At 31.7% G+C, this 23011-nt stretch overlaps 2 protein-coding genes and 1 pseudogene across 8 annotated transcripts; 1 reads left to right on the top strand and 2 right to left on the bottom strand.

Annotated features, from left to right (window-relative positions):
* On the bottom strand, window positions 4299-6349 carry LOC104766900 (probable inactive ATP-dependent zinc metalloprotease FTSHI 4, chloroplastic). 7 transcript variants are annotated; one of them, XR_764143.2, is made up of 7 exons: window positions 6210-6347; window positions 6025-6120; window positions 5620-5776; window positions 5183-5438; window positions 4846-5084; window positions 4676-4745; window positions 4299-4571 (listed from the first exon to the last, which is right to left on the bottom strand). XR_764143.2 is itself a non-coding variant. In XM_010490877.2 (3 exons), the coding sequence occupies exons 1-3, from the start codon at window positions 5878-5880 to the stop codon at window positions 5056-5058; spliced, it is 546 nt and encodes a 181-aa protein (XP_010489179.1). In that variant the 5' UTR covers window positions 5881-6015; the 3' UTR covers window positions 4754-5055. The 7 variants fall into 7 exon arrangements, 1 of the variants encoding a protein (XP_010489179.1); XR_764141.2 differs by having other exon boundaries at window positions 4299-4745; window positions 5620-5860; window positions 6210-6348; XR_764140.2 differs by having other exon boundaries at window positions 4299-4745; window positions 6210-6346.
* LOC104766898 (peptidyl-prolyl cis-trans isomerase CYP40-like) lies at window positions 8454-11436 on the top strand. Its single transcript, XM_010490876.2, has 9 exons — window positions 8454-8624; window positions 9083-9583; window positions 9679-9766; window positions 9866-9918; window positions 10339-10443; window positions 10561-10636; window positions 10770-10807; window positions 10898-10975; window positions 11203-11436. Exons 1-8 carry the CDS (start codon window positions 8454-8456, stop codon window positions 10949-10951), a joined length of 1086 nt encoding a protein of 361 aa, XP_010489178.1. The 3' UTR covers window positions 10952-10975; window positions 11203-11436.
* LOC104768080 lies at window positions 14584-17194 on the bottom strand (annotated as a pseudogene).

Below are 23011 nucleotides of genomic sequence, written 5' to 3'. Positions count from 1 at the left end.
TTCATTCAAATTAACTTCTATTTTAACATGTAAATATATAATCTTATAAAGCCTTTACAAAGAAGATTCTAAAGAACACAAGATACAATATATATATCTGGTTATTTTGGTGAAGGGATTTGCCAAAAAAAATTAAAATTACAAAAATTAAGATTTTTAAAATATCCATTTTGAATCATAATTTCTCGTTCAAATTAACTTCGATTATCACATGTAAAAAATATATAATATAGATAATTTGTTCTACAAATTCAAAACATTGAAAATTATATTGAGAATTTGTTAAAAATACCCCTTTTGGGATACCTTTTTCAAAAATACCATTTTTTTTGAACATTTTTATTTTTACCCTTTTTAACAATATATTAAATTAATTTTTAGAATTTTTTTTTTAGGTTTGAGTTCTCTATTTTACATTTAAGATATAGTTTTGAGGGGTTAATGTTTAGTAGTTGGAACTTAGGACTTAGAATTTAGTTGTTTTATACATAGAAAAGGGTATTTTTGAAAATGGACAACATGAAAGAGTATTTTTAAAAAGTGACATAGGAAAATGGGTATTTTTGAAAAGACCTTATATTTGTATTGTTGGTGAATTTGAAGTTATAATTTAACAAATGTTAACAGGCGTTACAAAATTATTAAAGATGTTAATTAAATGTTAATCTTTGGTGTTTAAATAAATATATACAATCTTTACCAAAAAATATAAAAATATTAGTTTATAAATATAAACTATCCACTTTGAATTTTTATTTTTCATTCAAATTAACTTCTATTTTAACATGTAAATATAGAATCTTATAAAGCCTTTACAAAGAAGATTCTAAAGAACACAAGATACAATATATATATCTGGTTATTTTGGTGAAGGGATTTGCCAAAAAAAATTAAAATTACAAAAATTAAGATTTTTAAAATATCCATTTTGAATCATAATTTCTCGTTCAAATTAACTTCGATTATCACATGTAAAAAATATATAATATAGATAATTTGTTCTACAAATTCAAAACATTGAAAATTATATTGAGAATTTGTTAAAAATACCCCTTTTGGGATACCTTTTTCAAAAATACCATTTTTTTTTGAACATTTTTATTTTTACCTTTTTTTTTACAATATATTAAATTAATTTTTAGAATTTTTTTTAGGTTTGGGTTCTCTATTTTACATTTAAGATATAGTTTTGAGGGTTTAGTGTTTAGTAGTTGGAATTTAGGACCTATAATTTAGTTGTTTTATATATAGAAAAGGGTATCTTTGAAAATGGACAACATGAAAGAGTATTTTTAAAAAGTGACATAGAAAAATGGGTATTTTTGAAAAGACCTTATATTTGAATTGTTGGTGAATTTGAAGTTATAATTTAACAAATGTTAACAAGCGTTATAAAATTATTAAAGATGTTAATTAAATATTAATCTTTGGTGTTTAAATAAATATATACAATCTTTACCAAAAAAATATAAAAATATTAATTTATAAATATAAGCTATCCACTTTGATTTTTTTTTCATTCACATTAACTTCTATTTTAACATGTAAATATATCCTTATTCTATAAGTCACAAGTAAATTTTCAACTTACTGTAGCTCTCTCCATTTTAAGTCCCAAATTATCATCTTTCACAATTTTTGCTTAACAAATCTCAAATTAAAACACAAAAAAAAACACTTATTTTACTTTTGCGACAGAAAAAAAAACACAAAAGATTAAAACTGCTACGCATCTTCAGCTAAAGTTGATTTCAAGGCGAACTGCATGTGCTCAAAGTGGTAAAACATACAATCTTCCTACTACATCAGAAGTTGCTGCCTTATATGTTGGCGATTTCGATCTAGAAATGGAGCCAAGAGACATTGTTTTGGAAACAATGGAAGGGAAATTAAAAAGAATCAGTGAACTTCACGCTGGATATCTTCCATTACAATATCCACTTTTGTTTCCTTTTGGAGAAGATGGTTACCATATTGATCTAGAACTCAAGAGGACTACAACAGGATCCACAAATCCACGTACCAGGGTTAGTATGAGGGAATTTTTTGCATACAAGCTCATGGAACGTCCAAATCATCCCACAACTTTAATGAGCTCCTGCATGTTATTTCAGCAGTTTCTGGTAGATGGATTGACGATGATAGAGGTAGAAAGAATAGGATATTTGAAGCTCAACCAAAAGGCTTTACGTGTTGATAAATACGTAAACGTCGAGGCGGCTGCTGATAAAGGAAACATGAACACCTCAAAGGTTGGTAGGCGTATGGTGCTACCATCTACTTTTATCGGTAGCGCACGATGTACGCAGGAAAGATATATGGATGCAATGGCAGTTTGTCAGCACTTTGGATATCCAGATCTATTTATTACTTTCACTTGCAATCCAAAATGGCCAGAGATCACAAGATACCTGCAAGCTCGAGGTCACCAATCAACAGACAGAGCTGATATTATGTCTAGAATCTTCAAGATTAAGCTAGACAATTTGATTGTTGATATAAAAATAAATAATGTTTTTGGTCCTGCAACAGCAGGTAAAAATATCTAACACTTTTTGTTTTTGTTAGAATAATTGCCTTTAAGTTTAGATATATCATATTGAATTTTTTGCCTTCTATCTTTTTTACAGTTTTGTACACTATAAAATTTCAGAAAAGAGGACTGCCACATGCCCATATTCTACTATTTTTGCAGAAGGATCAAAACTGACAACAACTGATGCCATTGACAATGTAATTTCTGCTGAAATTCCAGACGAAGCAACAAATCCAACACTCTACAATGTTGTCAAAGAATTTATGATACATGGACCATGTGGGGTTGTAAATCCACATTCACCATGTATGGATAAAGGAAAGTGCACGAAAAAGTTTCCAAAAGAGTTCAACAGCAGCACTTGCATCAACAAAGATGGATTCCCAGTTTACAAGCGAAGAGATGATGGTCGATCAGTTGAGAAAAATGGAACTTTGCTAGACAATGGATATGTCGTTCCTTACAACCCATATCTACTCTTGAAGTATCAATGCCACATCAATGTTGAATGGTGCAACCAAACAAAAGCAATAAAGTATTTATTCAAATACATCAACAAGGGAAATGATCGTGTCTTAGCTACAACAAAGGACAATCGAAAAAGAAATGATGTTGAGTTTCACAACCAAGTAGAAAATGATGGATCTTCAGACCCGGTAGTAGAACTAGTTATAGATGAAATTAAGCGTTTCTATGATTTCAGGTGAAGTATTTTTAAAGAGTTTATACTACGTCTTTTGTTTTTTGAAGGTTTTTCTTACATTTATCTAATTTCTTTATAGGTACATTGCACCGTGTGAATCTGCTTGGAGGATTTTTGAATTTGAAATACATTATAGTAGTGTTCATATTCAAAGACTGAATATTCATCTAGAAGGAGAGCATATTGTATGTTACGACGAGGATGAAGATGTTGATGATGTCCTAGCCAAAGAAGGAAATTAAACCTCGCAATTGTTAGAGTGGATGAAAATTAACAGCTCGGAAGATGAGGAATTAGCATTCGCAAAAGAACTCACTTACGCTCAATTTCCTTCTTGGTTTGTGTGGAAAAAGAGAAACAAAGAATGGACAATCAGAAAAAGAAAAGTTTCGTTCGGGAGAATACATCATTTTACTCCAGCTGCGGGTAAATTGTTCTACATGAGGATGATTTTAAACAAAGCAAAGGGAGCTACAAATTTTGATGATTTGTGCACTGTTGATGGAATCATATATTCTTCCTACAAGGAAGCATGTTTTGCTCTGAATCTTCTTGATGATGACTCAGAGTATATTGGTGCAATAACTGAAGCAAGTCAGTGGGGATCAGCACACTATATGCGAAGACTATTTGTTATGCTTCTTCTTTCAGAAAGTTTGTCAAGACCAAACCATGTTTGGTTAGAAACGTGGCATTTACTCTCCGAAGATATCTTATATATGCAGCGGAAAATCCGTGGGACACCAGGTACATATTTATGAGTTTTAAAGCATAATAATACACAACTTTATACAAGCTTAACTGGATTTAATATTATATATTTTTACTTGCAGATTATCTTATGTCCGATGAGCAAATCAAGTATCAAACTTTGTTTGAGATTGAAAGGCTTTTAATCTCTAATGGAAGTGCTCTAAGAAATTTCACTGAACTACCATTTCCGGATAATAATAATATCCCAGCTGCAATCAACAGACTCATAAGTGATGAACTATGTTACGACAGGCATGCATGTCAAAAAGGAGTTTCTTCGTTTGCTACCTTTGTTGAACCTTGATCAGAAGAATATATTTGATCATATAGTTGGTTCAGTGGATTCAAAAGGAGGAGGTCTTTTCTTTGTCTATGGATTTGGAGGCACAGGAAAAACGTTTCTATGGAAAACCCTATCTACATACATTCGTTCAAAAGGAGAGATTGTCCTAAATGTTGCATCCACTGCAATGACTGCATTGTTATTAGAAGGTGGTCGAACAGCTCATTCTCAATTTTCAATACCGATACAGGTACACTAGACTTCCACTTGCACCTTTTCTGCTGATAGCGATATTGCTGCTTTGATTGAAGAAGCTAAGTTAATCATCTGGGATGAGGCACCAATGATGCATAAACATTGTTTTGAAGCTTTAGATCGATCTTTAATAGATATTCTTAACCTTGGAAAACCTTTTGGAGGTAAAGCTGTTGTCTTTGGAGGTGATTTTCGTCAGATTTTACCAGTGGTACCTAAGGGCAGTCGAAAACAGATTGTTCAAGCTTCATTATCTTCTTCGTCTTTGTGGAACTCTTGCCAAGTTCTTACATTAACAAAAAACATGAGACTTACTGTGGAGTCAGATCCATTAGCAGTGGATCTCATCAAAGAGTTTTCTGAGTGGATACTAAAACTTGGAGATGGTAAACTTTCTGAGCCAAACGACGGTGAAGCGGTGATTGATATACCTGAAGATATGCTTCTGAAAGACTCTTTGGATCCAATTAATTCAATCGCACTTAGCACATATCCGTCTTTGCTTCACAATCTTGATGATGGAGATTATTTCAAGGAGCGTGCGATACTATGTCCTACAAATGATGTTGTTGATGAGGTAAACAATTACATGATGGACCTTCTCAAATAGAAAAAAAACACTGCAAGTATAAAATTTTCTGTAACTTCGAACCTGATATGGTCTTTCTGTAATTTGAATACTCCATGTATTGAACACTGTTGGAATCTAAGAGCTTCGTAAAATCACTAAAATTGATCCGGTGAGAGATTTCAGGATCCCATTCTGTTCCTTTTAACTTCCCTCGCATAGTTAACAATGTTCTACTCCAATCAGAAGCCATCACAAGCTGCCTTTCTAATTGTACATTAGCTTTTCTCTCAAGCTCTTCCATGTTGCTAACTCGTTCTCCTTCAGCTTCCCTTATTCTCTGCAAAATCCAAATAAACAAATCGAAGCTTTTAAAAACTCCACTAAACGTATGCAACATACACTCTTATCTACAGGTATACAATTCAAAATCCTAATTGATTTGTCACTTCTCATTCTAGAAAAGAAAAAACCTACACTTTGACATGATTTGCAATTGAGATAAAAAGAGAGAGATAGACCTCAAATGCAGCATCTTCTTCCCGTGAAACTGAAGACTCAGGAGACTCAAAGCTCGATGTACTGCAACAACTAATCAACAACCCATCTCTACGTGAAGGTAACATATTGACTTTACAGCTTAATTTAGCTCCCTCTGGTTTTCTCCGTCGGACGAAACTAGAAAGAGAACCCCGAAATTGAAAGGGGGAGAGGGTATTAAAAGGGTTTAAGGGTTTCCAGAAATGGGTTGGAGTTAATGAACTGGAGATATAAAACGCCATTGTTGGATTGAAATCAAATCATAAGAGAGGATAAAAAGTTACTCATTATATAGTTCCCTCAATTTCTAACGATAAGCAACAAAAAAAAAAAAAAATCCCAAGAGTGTTCACTAATTTTCTAATTGGATTTACTTAATCATGTACCTTTGCTGAAATTGAAATACTCGGTGGATGAGTTAACTCTGTTGGAAATAGAGAGCATGAGGTTGGTCGGCGCCGATGAGACGAGAATCAGGTATGCTGAAATTGAAACACTCGGTTCATGAGTTAAATCTGTCGGAGATGGAGAGCATGAGGTCGATCAAAAACATGAGACGAGAATCAGATACCTTTGCTGAAATTGAAACAATCGATGGATTATTTAACTCTGTTGGAGATGAAGAGCATGAGGTCTGTCGGCTCCGATGAAACGAGAATCAGATTAGAAGATTCTTTCTTTTTTTTTTTTTTAATCAAACGAATCAGATTAGAAGGTAAGATTATAATTTGGGCCGTTAAAATTCACTTTTTTTAATTTAGGCCGCCATGACACTAGTAATCTTATAAAGACTTTACAAAGAAGATTCTAAATAACTCAAGATACAATATATAAATATATATATATATATATATATATCTGGTTATTTTGGTGAAGGGATTTGCCAAAAAAAAGGGTTAAAATTACAAATAATTAAGATTTTTAAAAGGGGAATTTTCAAAAATACTCATTTTCCTATGTTATTTTTTAAAAATATCTTTTCATGTTGGTCATTTTCAAAAATACCTATTTCTCTCAATAAAATCACTAAATTCTAAACCCTAAACTCCTAATACTAAACCCTAACCCCTCAAAACTATATACTAAATGCAAATTGAGAACCCAAACCTAAAAAAAATTCTAAAAATCAATTTAACATATTGAAATTATGTAAAAGAGGGTAAAAATGAAAATGTTTAAAAATAGGGTATTTTTGAAAAGAGATATTCCAAAAAGGGTATTTTTAACAAATTCTCTTTTTAAAATATCCATTTTGAATCCTAATTTCTCGTTCAAATTAACTTTGATTATCACATGTAAAAAATATATAATATAGATAATTTGTTCTACAAATTCAAAACATTGAAAATTATATTGAGAATTTGTTAAAAATACCCCTTTTGGGATACCTTTTTCAAAAATACCATTTTTTGAACATTTTTATTTTTACCCTTTTTTACAAAATAACAATATATTAAATTAATTTTTAGAATTTTTTTTAGGTCTGGATTCTCTATTTTACATTTAAGATATAGGTTTGAGGGGTTAGAATTTAGTAGTTGGAATTTAGGATTTAGAATTTAGTTGTTTTATACATAGAAAAAGGGTATTTTTGAAAATGGACAACATGAAAGAGTATTTTTAAAAAGTAACATAGGAAAATGGGTATTTTTAAAAAGATCTTATATTTGAATTGTTGGTGAATTTGAAGTTATAATTTAACAAATGTTAACAGGCGTTACAAAATTATTAAAGATGTTAATTAAATGTTAATCTTAGGTGTTTAAATAAATATATACAATCTTTACAAAAAAATATAAATATATTTTTCATTCACTTTGAAGTTTTATTTTTCATTCAAATTAACTTCTATTTTAACATGTAAATGTAAATATATAATCTTATAAAGCATTTACAAAGAAAATTCTAAAGAACTCAAGATATAATATATATATATATATATATATGATTCTGGTTACTTTTGTGAAGGGATTTGCCAGAAAAAAGTTAAAATTACAAAAAAAATTAAGATTTTTAAAATATCCATTTTGAATTCTTATTTCTCGTTCAAATTAATTTCGATTATAACATGTAAAAAATGTATAATATAGATAATTTGTTTTATAAATTGAAAACATTGAAAATTATATTTGTAGGTCGAAGAAATTTTTATTTTTAATAAACTTTTTCCGTAAAAATAAAAATTTAGTTCGTTTGAGTCTTTTTTTTTTTTTTGGTATCAAAACTTCGTTTGAGTCTATCTATTTAAATATGTCAAAATGTACTTAACTAAAAAGTCTAAAATATCTGATACAAAACAATAAATAATAATGTAAATAACTTAAATAATTAAAAATATCAATAATAAAACGAAATATTTATTGTGTAGTGGCCATAGTGGGATAATCACCAACTATCCACTGTTATAGTATATGGAATGTACCTGAAGGGACAAGTATCAAAATTAATTATCAATATTTTGTTCTTTTTTGGCAGCAAGTAATAAATTTATATTTTTTTTAACGTTATATATTTTGGCAGCAAGTAATAAATAAATAAAACGGAAATAAAAATAAATAAATAGAGACAAAATTAGTTGGAGGAAGCAAGTGGGTCATAGGGTTTCCTTCTCTCTGTGTGTGTGTCGTTTTGATTTCTGCGTTGAGAGTTAATAAAAAGAGTTGAGACAAGTCTCCATCTACAGTCTTTTTAGAGACGGAAGCCACACTGAGAGAAGAAGAGAGAATACACAACGTTCTTTGTCTCTTCCTCCGATTCTTTCTCTCTCTCTCTCTGTCGAGTCTCTGTTTCGGTTTCAAGAAAGCAAGAACAAGAAATGGGTCGGTCAAAGTGTTTCATGGACATTAGCATTGGAGGTGAGCTTGAAGGAAGGATTGTTATCGAGCTTTACGATGACGTTGTCCCCAAAACCGCTGAGAATTTTCGATTGCTTTGTACCGGAGAAAAGGGTATTGGTCCAAACACTGGTGTCCCTCTCCATTACAAGGTTCTCTCTCTCTTTCTCTCTATGTCTATATATGCTCTCTTATGTATCTGTTTTGCTTTGGGTTTATGAAATGTTAGAAATGGGTATTTGGTGTTTCTATGATTTTAGGGTTTGAGGTTCTGATGGGTCATTCTTCTTTTGGGTTATGAAAGATCAAAACTTTGTTATAATTGTGGTTGGTAGTTGTGAATGAAAGATCAAAACTTTAGAATGAAATTGTGCTATAGAAACGTTTCTGAATGCTTATGATTTTGGGGTTTGATGGGTCTTTGCTTGAATCTCTCTGTAAGTTCTTAAACTTGTATTGCCTAGTAGCTTTTGAGTTTGTTTCAGTATTGCAATTAGTTTACTGTTGTTGGTCTTAGTAAAGGAAAGATCAAAGCTTTGAGGATGCAATTGTACTATAGAATTGTTCTGAACGCTTATGACTAATGTTATTTGGTATAATTTGTTGTCAGGGGAATCGATTTCATCGTGTTATCAAGGGGTTTATGATTCAAGGTGGGGACATATCAGCAAATGATGGTACTGGTGGTGAATCTATCTATGGGTTGAAGTTTGAAGATGAGAACTTTGAACTGAAACATGAGAGGAAAGGGATGCTCTCTATGGCTAACTCTGGTCCCAACACTAATGGCTCTCAGTTTTTCATCACAACAACTCGGACTTCTCATTTAGATGGGAAACATGTTGTGTTTGGAAGGGTTACTAAAGGAATGGGAGTTGTTCGGTCAATTGAGCATGTTACTATAGAGGAACAGTCTTGTCCTTCTCAGGATGTTGTGGTTCATGACTGTGGAGAGATCCCCGAGGGAGCAGATGATGGGATTTGTGACTTTTTCAAGGACGGTGATGTGTACCCTGACTGGCCTATTGATCTAAATGAAAGCCCAGCTGAGCTGTCTTGGTGGATGGAGACTGTTGATTTTGTCAAGGCTCATGGAAATGAACACTTTAAGGTGCTCTTCCCAACGTTCCGAATGAAATGTTTTTAATGTTCAAGCTTTTTGTTTCTTTGAATTTGATATGATTTTGTCCTCAAATTTACTCTCAGAAACAAGACTATAAGATGGCTCTAAGAAAGTACCGTAAGGCTTTACGTTATCTGGATATCTGCTGGGAGAAAGAGGGCATTGATGAAGGTTGTTCATCACTTTTTCTTTTTATATATATTTTTCCATTTGCTGTATTTCTCAGGGAATATTGATACTGTGCATACTCCTCTACCTGTGGTCTTGCAGAGACGAGTACTGCCTTGCGCAAGACAAAGTCGCAGATCTTCACTAATAGTGCTGTAAGTTCATACTCTTACGATAAGCCAAATTTCTTGTTACTATCTGATGTTGCTTACTTCTTGCGGATAAGCTTCACTGTCGATAGAATGATAGGCAGTTGGAAAATGTAATGTAAACTAAAAGTGAAGTGGGCTACACTGTAGACCTGTCATTTATGTTGGTTTGTGCTGTTTAATTATTTCTTGAGAAAAAGTAGGGTAGGTTGACATTTACATATGCACCAAGATAATACTCTTAGAGATTATGTTTGTGGGAGTGTGGGACATACATCAAAATGATTTAATCATTGCTCATATGACTTATGGATTTCATCTCTGTTTACATTCCCTATGTTTTCTCCATAGTCCAACTCAGATTGCTTTGGGTTCCCTTTATAGCTGATGTTTTAACTATTATATTGTAACTGGCTGTTATGGCAGGCCTGCAAACTCAAATTTGGAGATGCTAAGGGAGCGTTGTTGGACACTGAATTTGCGATGCGTGATGAAGATAACAATGTTAAAGCATTGTTTCGACAAGGCCAGGTACTTCAAAAACTTATTGTTCTACAGTTTTCAAGAACCTAGACTGAGGCATAACCACCAAAATCATGGATCTCAAGTTTGTTTCTGTTTCTTATGTGCACTTTTTGGTAATGTTAGGCATACATGGCTCTCAATAATGTCGATGCTGCTGCTGAAAGCTTTGAGAAAGCTCTTCAATTCGAACCTAATGACGGTGAGTGATTCATTAAGGCGTCTATTATTATGGTTTGACTTGCTTGATTTGTCATTATTGATGTATGAGTATTGGAAGAGAAATCTAATTATAGCATTTTTGTACGCGTATGATCGTGGGAGTTGATTTACAGCTGGTATCAAGAAAGAATATGCTGCAGTTATGAAAAAGGTTGGTATTCGTATAAACAAGTTTTTTTGCAGTGACTTAACTTCTTGCATAAAAGTCATTGAGCTGACGTTAATAACCACACATGTGCAGCTCGCCATTAGAGACAATGAAGAGAAAAAGCAGTACCGCAAAATGTTCGTATAGGGCTGCTCTGCTTCTTCATTTAGGGTAAGCCTAAATTAGTCAGTATTTAAGTGTATAACTGTGGCATTTCTTTGCAAGCTACCAAAAAAAGGGTTTCGTGAAAGTTGAAGCTAGATGATGTTTTATGATTCCAATTGCCTGTCTAATTACGTTTGTCATCTAATCTCAGAATGCTGCACTTAGTAAAGCTTTATTTTAACTACACGAATGTGTATCTTAGTAACATAGTGTTACTGCTGATGTCTATGTAGGTTTGGTCGGATAGTAAAGAAGAAGACTAACAAAAAGTGAAAAGGAGCGTATAAAGAAACAACAAAAATATTCAAAGATTTGGGAACTGTTTCTATTTCCCTCATTTTTAGTAAACATTTTTACTTCCTGCATCATGGCAAAGACCGATGCGTAGTAATATTGACTGGGAAATTGTTTTTACCGAATATACAGATTCAGCTAGACAGTTAATGAAATTTTGAGTTACTGGTCAACTCCTTTTTCTTTTGCCTTTTCCCCACTTTTTTGGGATAAATTGTTAATAACATTACTAAAAGTAAAAGTTGATTACAAGCCTTAGTGGAAAGGTTAAATGAGCATCCATGTCATTAAATTTTGTGAATAATGTTTTAGTTGGTGTTAGATGAGAATCCATTTTAGCACAATAGTTGGAGGGGCAAGAAAGATGTTGTTGATGTTCATGAAGAGTCTAGCAAAACGCAAATGGTGGATAAAGATGTAGATCGAAGATATGTATTGCTCTAATAAAGAACACAGTAGATTCAGTTACGGTTTACGGAACGTTTGATTGATTCAGGAGATAGACAATATGATTCTGGAATGGCAAAGCTGAAGGAAAACATGGCAATAGTGATGGAAGCTTGCTCTCAGGTTTCCAGGCAATATAGGCAGACTGAAACAAATGTAACAACTGATGGCAACACCAGTTTGAATGAAACAAATGTGGAGGTGCCCCCGCAAAACATATGTTGGGGATGGCCGGTGAAAAGGTATGGACTGTTTCCTTTCTCATATATGTGTTGTGTATTTCTTGTCTTCATATTCTATTTTAAATTTGCTATAGGGACTACAATGTTTTGGTTGTCTACCTTAAAACAAATAAGAATTTTTCAGGAAAACAATACTAATTAAATCTCTCTCAACTTATTGGCAGAATTGAACCAGATTTATACTAAGTGTAGACCGACGATAATGCCAAATCACAGCGAGCGGGGAAACTATCGTCTCGGAGGACCACCAACTTGTCGACCTCTACCACCCTGACAACCACCACTGCGACCACCACCACCTTTTAGACTACATGATGGTGATACTGGTATTAGCTTCCTTCTCTGATCTCCTACTTTCACATGTATCATAAAAAGAAAACACATAAATTTTGATTAAATGGCTAGTTAAAAATAGTGTAGAATCCTTTTTATTGTTGATCCAAACTGAACCAATATCGAAATCGTTGCAACAGTTGAACCGATTCGATTTCATTTCTTTTAAATTGATATCAAAATAATAATAATAAAAACCGATAAGGAAATTATAATTTCTTTGAAACTTCTTAAATTTAAGATTCAACTTTTCATGTTTTGTTTATTTGTTTTCAAATATATACATATACACATTAATGAGAAAGTGAAACTGAAAAAGAAAAAAAGAAAAAAAAAGGCGGGGAAACAAGTATAGATAGAGACCGTTGATACGCAATGGGTGTAACTCCAGCCAAGGAGAAGCAAAAACACAGTTTATGCGCCAAGAGGCCAAGAGAGCCAGCAAAAGCAAGAAGACAATCCCAAAACTGTTTGCCATCTTTAGTTTTTTTTTTATCTCTTTGTTTATTTTCTAAACTGTTGAATCTTATACTGTTATTAATCCCTTTGGGAATAGCTTAAATTCAACGAATGAACAAAAAAAATCAAATACAAATGAAACTAAACTTTTACTTGGCCACTCATTTAGTCAACAAAAGACATAAACAAGATATTTGAATTTATGCAGTAGAATCCAAATTTATGAAAAAAATTGGTGATAAATGAAAGAAAGATAAACTAATTGCTTATGTTATAGTTATATGGGTCTATAATCCAACCCAACTCCAATGAGTTGGATTGATAAGAATCATAGACTGATCTAATACATTAAGTAAAATGGTTAAATAATTTTATCCATCAATCCATGAGATAATTTTGCAATCTACAGTGATCTATCTATAAGAATAAAAGTATAAATTTGTTATACAGTTTTGAAAAGATATTCATTTGATAATTTTTGTTTCCTTTTGCTATCGAACGTTCATATTGTTTTTCCTCTCTAATTGAATATCTTTTTGATTTTCTAGATATGAGTATACATATGTGTCAAGCAATCTTTAAAATGAGAGATATGGCAAGTGTGAAGAGTTGAAAAATGCTGCCAACTTTAAGGTCTTCTTTGGCAATAGAAAGAATTGGGAGAAAGAGATTTAGGTAAAGAAGTGTTAACTAGGTCATCACGATTTATACATTTAATAAGATACAAAATTAAATAATTGGAAATTTAGAAACCAAATAAATTGAATTTTTTTTTATCTACAATACAATAACTATTTTTGTTTTCGGCTGTGTACCAATGGTTAAAACCTATGTAAAAAAAAAAAAAAAATACCAAAAACAACCTAATCCAAAAGAGAAAAGCACCAAAAACCTAATTAGAAACTCCTTAAGTCTGGGCTTGGGTTTGGACACTTCAACGGTTGTACCTAATACCGTGTCTCGTTTAAATATCTTGATCTTGTATGAAAGTTTCAACAGATCCTTCGTGAGNGTAGTAATATTGACTGGGAAATTGTTTTTACCGAATATACAGATTCAGCTAGACAGTTAATGAAATTTTGAGTTACTGGTCAACTCCTTTTTCTTTTGCCTTTTCCCCACTTTTTTGGGATAAATTGTTAATAACATTACTAAAAGTAAAAGTTGATTACAAGCCTTAGTGGAAAGGTTAAATGAGCATCCATGTCATTAAATTTTGTGAATAATGTTTTAGTTGGTGTTAGATGAGAATCCATTTTAGCACAATAGTTGGAGGGGCAAGAAAGATGTTGTTGATGTTCATGAAGAGTCTAGCAAAACGCAAATGGTGGATAAAGATGTAGATCGAAGATATGTATTGCTCTAATAAAGAACACAGTAGATTCAGTTACGGTTTACGGAACGTTTGATTGATTCAGGAGATAGACAATATGATTCTGGAATGGCAAAGCTGAAGGAAAACATGGCAATAGTGATGGAAGCTTGCTCTCAGGTTTCCAGGCAATATAGGCAGACTGAAACAAATGTAACAACTGATGGCAACACCAGTTTGAATGAAACAAATGTGGAGGTGCCCCCGCAAAACATATGTTGGGGATGGCCGGTGAAAAGGTATGGACTGTTTCCTTTCTCATATATGTGTTGTGTATTTCTTGTCTTCATATTCTATTTTAAATTTGCTATAGGGACTACAATGTTTTGGTTGTCTACCTTAAAACAAATAAGAATTTTTCAGGAAAACAATACTAATTAAATCTCTCTCAACTTATTGGCAGAATTGAACCAGATTTATACTAAGTGTAGACCGACGATAATGCCAAATCACAGCGAGCGGGGAAACTATCGTCTCGGAGGACCACCAACTTGTCGACCTCTACCACCCTGACAACCACCACTGCGACCACCACCACCTTTTAGACTACATGATGGTGATACTGGTATTAGCTTCCTTCTCTGATCTCCTACTTTCACATGTATCATAAAAAGAAAACACATAAATTTTGATTAAATGGCTAGTTAAAAATAGTGTAGAATCCTTTTTATTGTTGATCCAAACTGAACCAATATCGAAATCGTTGCAACAGTTGAACCGATTCGATTTCATTTCTTTTAAATTGATATCAAAATAATAATAATAAAAACCGATAAGGAAATTATAATTTCTTTGAAACTTCTTAAATTTAAGATTCAACTTTTCATGTTTTGTTTATTTGTTTTCAAATATATACATATACACATTAATGAGAAAGTGAAACTGAAAAAGAAAAAAAGAAAAAAAAAGGCGGGGAAACAAGTATAGATAGAGACCGTTGATACGCAATGGGTGTAACTCCAGCCAAGGAGAAGCAAAAACACAGTTTATGCGCCAAGAGGCCAAGAGAGCCAGCAAAAGCAAGAAGACAATCCCAAAACTGTTTGCCATCTTTAGTTTTTTTTTTATCTCTTTGTTTATTTTCTAAACTGTTGAATCTTATACTGTTATTAATCCCTTTGGGAATAGCTTAAATTCAACGAATGAACAAAAAAAATCAAATACAAATGAAACTAAACTTTTACTTGGCCACTCATTTAGTCAACAAAAGACATAAACAAGATATTTGAATTTATGCAGTAGAATCCAAATTTATGAAAAAAATTGGTGATAAATGAAAGAAAGATAAACTAATTGCTTATGTTATAGTTATATGGGTCTATAATCCAACCCAACTCCAATGAGTTGGATTGATAAGAATCATAGACTGATCTAATACATTAAGTAAAATGGTTAAATAATTTTATCCATCAATCCATGAGATAATTTTGCAATCTACAGTGATCTATCTATAAGAATAAAAGTATAAATTTGTTATACAGTTTTGAAAAGATATTCATTTGATAATTTTTGTTTCCTTTTGCTATCGAACGTTCATATTGTTTTTCCTCTCTAATTGAATATCTTTTTGATTTTCTAGATATGAGTATACATATGTGTCAAGCAATCTTTAAAATGAGAGATATGGCAAGTGTGAAGAGTTGAAAAATGCTGCCAACTTTAAGGTCTTCTTTGGCAATAGAAAGAATTGGGAGAAAGAGATTTAGGTAAAGAAGTGTTAACTAGGTCATCACGATTTATACATTTAATAAGATACAAAATTAAATAATTGGAAATTTAGAAACCAAATAAATTGAATTTTTTTTTATCTACAATACAATAACTATTTTTGTTTTCGGCTGTGTACCAATGGTTAAAACCTATGTAAAAAAAAAAAAAAAATACCAAAAACAACCTAATCCAAAAGAGAAAAGCACCAAAAACCTAATTAGAAACTCCTTAAGTCTGGGCTTGGGTTTGGACACTTCAACGGTTGTACCTAATACCGTGTCTCGTTTAAATATCTTGATCTTGTATGAAAGTTTCAACAGATCCTTCGTGAGTTGCAATGTAGGTACAACATAGACTTTCACAACATTAAGGCTTTTCATTTTGAGTAAGAAATGGTTAATGTGTTGCAGCTCGTTTGCATTTCCTTGATGCTCCTTGATACTCACCATCTTTATTTGGTTATTGGGGGGGGAATGTGAATTCCTAAAAACTGATTTCCTTTAAATGTGTAACGATGCAGACCCTAAAGCATCAAGATGAGAGAGACTACTTTTAATGTCATGCAGCAGTCATATATGTAAAGATCGATTTGTTTAGGGTTGGCTTCATACCGAGAGAACTAAAGTTTTTAGGTTTGGAGAACGCTCAAGCAGAAGTGGCAAAAGCACTCTCAAACCTTTTTTTTCACCCAAAAGCACTAACTCAAGGAGGTTGTTGAACACTGGTAGTCCACGTTTGCAGCACACTGTAATCACCTGAAATATACGCACAAAGAATATTTTCCCTGTTTCTAACCAAAAGATGATGAGATCATACAATACCAAAACACACCCGGACAGCAGAAGTGGTCAAGTGCAGGGTCTTGACGTTGCGTATCCCACTAATAAGAGGCGTCACATCCCCGTAAACCAGCTTATATGTATTGTAATCTCTTGCAACAGTAAGGTCCAGTGTAGCTTTGGAAAGTGAATCCAAATTACAATGTAGAGGCTTAAGCCGAGCATAATCAGAGTAGTAGAGGTCCACAAGACTTGGTATGTCAAGTGAATTAATGCTCAAGGGATGAAACTTAACATCGCGCTTATAGGTAACCGAGAGTCTCTTAATGGTTTTGCTCGATCTGACCTCTCCTTGTGAGTAATTGTCTTGAAGTATGGTTAAGTCCTCAAGTGCAGGGCAAGCAGCAAGAAACACACCAGAGAATTGATCACCCGTAAACGAAACGAAATCAAGAAAGAGAATCTTTAGTGCTGAAAGATATGTATCCGAAGGAAAACTTGGGATGAGTAGTTGTTTTCCTAATGAAAGCTTAACCAGTGTTGTGCTAGTGAACACTTTGGTTGGGAGATCACTGTCCCGCCGCACCATATTTTCGAAGCGTAGATGAAGCTCAGAGACACCTTTTTCTAGGGCGTTACATATCCGGCGGTCAATAACAAGCCTGCCATGTCCTCCTCTCAAATCCTTTTGTTTACACATACACAGTCTTTCATTAAAATTTAGTGAGAACTTCTTTATATGGTTACCGCCTTGCGAATCCAATGTTCTATACAAAAAATGCCTGAAACTCTTCCGTTTACTCTTCTCGGGGTGGAAATATCTGGAATCGTCACAGTCAAGATTATGACTGAAAGCAAATAGAGTCCTCCACCTCTTGGACAAAAGAGAAGTTGAAGCAGCTTGTTTTGTGGGAAGGAAGGACAAGATTTTGACAAGAAGATCATCCGGAAGACAGTCTATTGAAGTCATAGAGACAAATTCCATCTCTGGTGACTCAAACGTCACCTCTCAATTGAAAGTATATATTGCATCCCAAACACATCATCACAAAACACTTAACACACTAATCAAATCCACTTAACTAGATTCCTAATTTAATTTCATCAAAATGAAACCTTACATAAGAGAGTGATAGAAGCTAAAGAAAGTTAAAGATCTCTTACATAACAAAGCGGAGCGGCGATGAATTTCGTTATTTTGCTTCGCCACGAATCTCTTTCAGCTCTTCTCAATTATGTTATGCATTTGCAATTGATTATACAGCTTATATATATTTAAAAAATCTTGTGTATATTTAGTATATCTAGCTCTTAGGATCTACCAAGTTTGATTATATATATATATATATATATATATATATATTCTACCAAAAATATGTAGATATATATATACATTTATATTGTTCTTTTAAAAGCCATTTTGAATTATAATTACTATTGTGTATTTCAATCTTTTATATTTAAATATGTTGATTTATGAGAAAATTAGTTAGCTCACCAAAAAATAATATAGTGCTTAAAAAAAAAGTTAGTAATTCCATTTTCAATTTTTTTTCCTAATCTCTATATATAAAGTTAACTTTTCTCTCTTGTCCTTTCTCCACATAAACATCTACCTAAGTAACGTTATATATTTCTTTTTGTATTAAAAATACTATTTAAAATATTTATTCATTGCATATTTATTATTTATATATTAATAATAGTAAAAAATAAATAAAAAACGAATTAAGTAAATTTATAAATAATAAAAACAATAATATAAATTTGTTTAGTATATAATAAAAATAATAACTATATAAAAATGAATTAAGTAACATAAATAAAAAATAATCATTTAATGTTATTATGCAAATTTCAACCCTAAAATGATCATATTCCAAAATTTAGAATGGGTTATTGAGTTTTAGAAAAGAAGTAAGCTTATAATTTATGTAATTGTATTTATAAAATTCTAAACAGAAAAATAACATTGAAGTGAAACATTAGTTTCTAAGAAACATATACTATAAAGATATATTATAAAATTTCACTTAAAGAAAAATAAAAGATTAATTATCCAACTCAACTTTAAAGTTTTGATCTAAAATAAAGACATTGTAATGGTCACATTTTTTGGGAAACTTATGAAAAAGAATCTTGAAAAAATAATCCATCTAAAAAACAAAATCAATGCTCATAAAATATAGAAAACATAATATGGAAAGGGTTACAAAAAGTGACATGAATTTTCTGTAGAATTTGTTTAGCTACTATAAATCATTAGTATGTTGACGTAGCGGCACCTTAGTAATCCGTTGAGATTCGATCCGTAGCCAAACGTTTTAAATTATTTATGTATTTGTATTACTTATAAAAAATTGTACATCACAAAAATAGTTCTTTGACGACTGTTAGTCCATGTAATACTAACTAGCTAGATAGTTAAATATTTGCGTAAATTTTACTGTAATTTGTTAGTTATAAAATAGTAGTAGAAGTTTTATTTGATTTACTCAATAGTTTTTATAATTTTTCATATTTAATTTATTTAGTTTCATATATACTTTGATATCAACCCTTTACATGATACAATGTTCAAAACCGTAAATTATATAAATATGGTAAAATCCATAAAATAAAACAAACCCCGTATTGAAGTGGTCGTGTTTAAAAATTTCGTTTTAACTTTTTGAATTTTTTTAGTTGTATATATTATATTGAATAAAACTAACATTTGTGATTTGTTAGATTTCAATAAGATGTTATATTTAATAAATTAGATATAATATTTTATATTTTTAAAATAGAAGTAATATTGTATCTTAGTTTTAAAATATATATTTTATTGTTAAACGATTAAGGAATGCAAGTACTTAATCTTAGTTTATAAATAAAGTTAAGTTTATAGTTGTTCTAAATAGCTTGTTAATGTTTCTTACTATCTCTAAAACAATAAATGAAATCTGTTAAATAATTTTATTGAATAATTTCAAAATTATTAAATTAATTAAAATGTAATGGCATTTTTTTGTAATATGTAACATAATAGTAAGGTTAAATTTCTAACAACATCCCGAATCAAGCTTGACCAATGTTTCCCCTTGTTGAATTGAAACACAATTTTCAACCAATATAAACGAAGGGTTTTGCGAAGGCAACTGTTGTAGTCTCTTCAGTTGTCCTAGTTCTCATTTTATACAACACTATCACTTCAAGATCTATTCGAGAATACTGTTTTCACCACAATAAACGATAATTGGAAATGACCACTCAAGACAATACCCAACCAATTTTTTTTAAAACCGGACCGGAAGGTGAACTAAAAGTCTTTCGGATCACTGAGTCAACCGGTCGGATCGGCTTAACCACGGGTCAATTTGTTAATTGGGTTGTTTACATTTTATGAATATAACATCTATTTTTCTATAAATATATGAACAAAACATACATAATTAAGTACTAAACAGCTAAAATTAAATTTTTAAATGATTAGATAAAATAACTAAGTGGTTTTTTTTATAAATAACAACATTTATTTTTAATTTGATTTGAGTTTGAAATGTGATAAAAAAAAATTAATTTGATACCGATCCGCTGGTTCAACCACCGGTTCATGGGTTTTTAGCGGGTTTTTCTGGTTTTTTATGGGTTTTTATTTATCCGGGTTTTAGAGGTAATCCGAACCGGAATATCTGCCGGGTTGCGGTTAGACCGGTCCGACCGGCCGGTTTTGTCCGGGTTTAAAAACATTGCACCCAACTAATTTTATGAAGTTCATGTGACCAGATGATATCGCTATGTCCGCGGCAAAATTTTATCAGATATAGTTAAGATATATTAATGAGAATCATGAAATGGTTATATCGAGCATATAAATACCATCTCACATGATCATGATTAGATAATTCATAAACGCGAGTACACACTCACTAATATTTTCAATCGTGTCCTTGCGACAAAACCTAGGAGGAATTTTTTAAGCAAATTTTCTGTTTATAATTTCTTTCAACATCACATAACTTTTCTTTAGATACTGTTGAAGTTGTCACATGCTACCATAAATAGTTGATATGATATATCCCCTCAAAGCAACTTTGCTGATTCCGCCTTCTCCAAGAATCTCAACCGTTAGGTTTCTTCCATCCACTCTCTCACTCCCAACAATTATGGGTTCTACAATCTCTCCAGCGGAAGAGACTCGGATCAAGAACGAGTCGAGGCCATCGGACTTTGCAATAGAGTACTCTTTCGAGTAGATTGCCGTAACTGTATCGCCCAAGCCGCAGTGAATCTAACCACATCCTACTGTTCCCAACATAGAGAAGGTTACTTGCGAGCCACGAAATGTATGTTTCGTTATTCAGACAAACCCATTCTTGGGAAACTCAGGACGTTGCCTGTTTTGGAATCACCGAACCCGAACAATGCCACGGGGGATAGAAACGAGTTTATTCGGCTGCAGAGCGAGTTACTTAACCGACTCAGACAAGTTGCTGCATCAGGTGGCTCTAAGAGGAAGTATGCACAAGACTCTTTGCTGCTACGCAGTGCACACCGGATTTGTCTGAGAAAGATTGCAACGACTGTCTCCTTTTTGGTTTTCGGAAGGCCACAAAGGGGAGAGTTGGGATAAGGTGGTTTTGTCCCAGCTGTAATTTTCAGATAGAGAGTAACTTGAGATTCTTCCGTCTCGAGTCCGAGTATGAGTCTGATTCATCAACAGAACCACAACCACCAGGTAATTCGTTTTACCAAAAAAATAAAACAGAGTACTCTGCTTTTAAGTTACTTGTAGAAAGATATCTATGTGTATTGGGATTAGTAATCTTTGTAATCTATACTAATAAAAAGTAGGAGTTATAAGCTTCTTAAGCTGTCCACATAGGATTTTAAACCACCAATAGAGATTAGACATCTCACTAATTAACATTGTTTAAAATTTCCAGAATTTTCGATATTAAGAATTATTTTAAACATCCTATCAGGATTTGACATGTCATTCATTAACATTTTTTAAATTTCCAAAATTTTTTAGAAAAAGGAAAATTTTAAATTTATGGAAATAAAAGAACTATATTCAATATCCCACATCGGCTTGAAAAGTTTTAGACAATGGTTCAGAACCATTATAAATAAGATTAATATGCTTTCAACAACGAATGAGCAGGAAATCTTGATTTATCAGGCGTCCCAGTTTAATAGTTTTATTCGGTTTGATCCAGTTTTTTATTTGATCAAACTAAAACATTAAAAACTTTCAAAAAATATATTAGAATATTTCAAATTTTTAAAAGTTTAAATATTATAAATATTGAAACTTTTAAAAGTTATAATATTGAAACTTTTTAAAAGGTTCAAATTTTATATTTCGAAACCTTTTAAAAATTTAAAATATTATAAATATTGATGTAATACATAAATTATCTTATTTATCTACGTTTGTGCTTTTTATTTCTTATGAGCTGTAAAATATATTTTTGTGTATGATTTTATAGATGAGTTGATATTCTTTCATTAATTTTTTATTTTTATCTTATTTTTTATTTTTATGAGAAAAGAAATGATTTTGTTCTTGGAGTTTGATGGGTTAACAAGTTGTGTGGTAGTCTAAAAAAAATGTTTTTCAGTGGAAGAATGTGAAGAAGTTGACGAGGAAGAAGAATAAAAAGAGTATAACAAAGAACCAGACGGTAAAAGTAACGATGTCAATTACCCCAAAATTTGACAATAAAAATGACAAGAAAAAACATGAAGAATAGGAAAACATGGAATAAAAAACACGAAAACATAGGTCATAGCAATCAATTAAATATGAAAACGAGTTAAATTCATGATGATAAAATTGTTCCGCTTTTATGATCTGTTGAATTTCAAGTATTTAGTTTCACCATGTATAAAAATTGTTTAGGATATGTGAGGTCATCAGTTTGATTCGCCTCGCCTCGACGTCGAGTTAAATTCATGATTTTTTTATCAGATTTGATTTTATAACATAACTAATTTTTATATTTTTTTAAAAATGTGTATCTGAAATTTAATTTTTTTCCTTAATACTAATTTAAATTTTTTATAAAATAATATTTTATTACCGTCATCAGTTATATATAATTTTCATCAAAATATATCAAATAAACCCACACGTACCGTGGTTCATAATCTAGTATACAATAACAAAACAAAATACAAAGAACCATGCATTAGCTGCTTATATATATATACATATATATATCTATAGAAACTGACTTTAACCATTGTAATATACAATTATTTTCTTGTTTACTTCTAACTTTTACTTCCTTAACAATTTTATTTGATTTGGTAGGTGAAGACAAATCAAAAATTATAATCGCAACAGTTGGCTCCATTGTTTGTTTTGCCATAATCTTAGTCTGTCTTTACTTCTTATTGACAAGGAATAGAAGAA

Source organism: Camelina sativa, chromosome 19 (assembly GCF_000633955.1).
Source record: "Camelina sativa cultivar DH55 chromosome 19, Cs, whole genome shotgun sequence".
Lineage (NCBI taxonomy): Eukaryota > Viridiplantae > Streptophyta > Magnoliopsida > Brassicales > Brassicaceae > Camelina > Camelina sativa.
This window is presented reverse-complemented; position numbering and strand designations above follow the sequence as displayed.

What these genes read in the sequence shown, in the direction of transcription:
- LOC104766900 (XM_010490877.2), bottom strand. Translation starts at nt 5,880, where the DNA reads ATGGCGTTTTATATCTCCAGTTCATTAACTCCAACCCATTTCTGGAAA. An exon ending in AAGAAGATGCTGCATTTGAG is followed by an intron (nt 5,439 to 5,619) that starts GTCTATCTCTCT and finishes TGGATTTTGCAG; the next exon opens with AGAATAAGGGAAGCTGAAGG. An exon ending in TTACAGAAAGACCATATCAG is followed by an intron (nt 5,085 to 5,182) that starts GTTCGAAGTTAC and finishes CATCATTTGTAG; the next exon opens with GACATAGTATCGCACGCTCC.
- LOC104766898 (XM_010490876.2), top strand. Translation starts at nt 8,454, where the DNA reads ATGGGTCGGTCAAAGTGTTTCATGGACATTAGCATTGGAGGTGAGCTT. An exon ending in ATGGAAATGAACACTTTAAG is followed by an intron (nt 9,584 to 9,678) that starts GTGCTCTTCCCA and finishes ATTTACTCTCAG; the next exon opens with AAACAAGACTATAAGATGGC. An exon ending in ATGCTGCAGTTATGAAAAAG is followed by an intron (nt 10,808 to 10,897) that starts GTTGGTATTCGT and finishes ACACATGTGCAG; the next exon opens with CTCGCCATTAGAGACAATGA.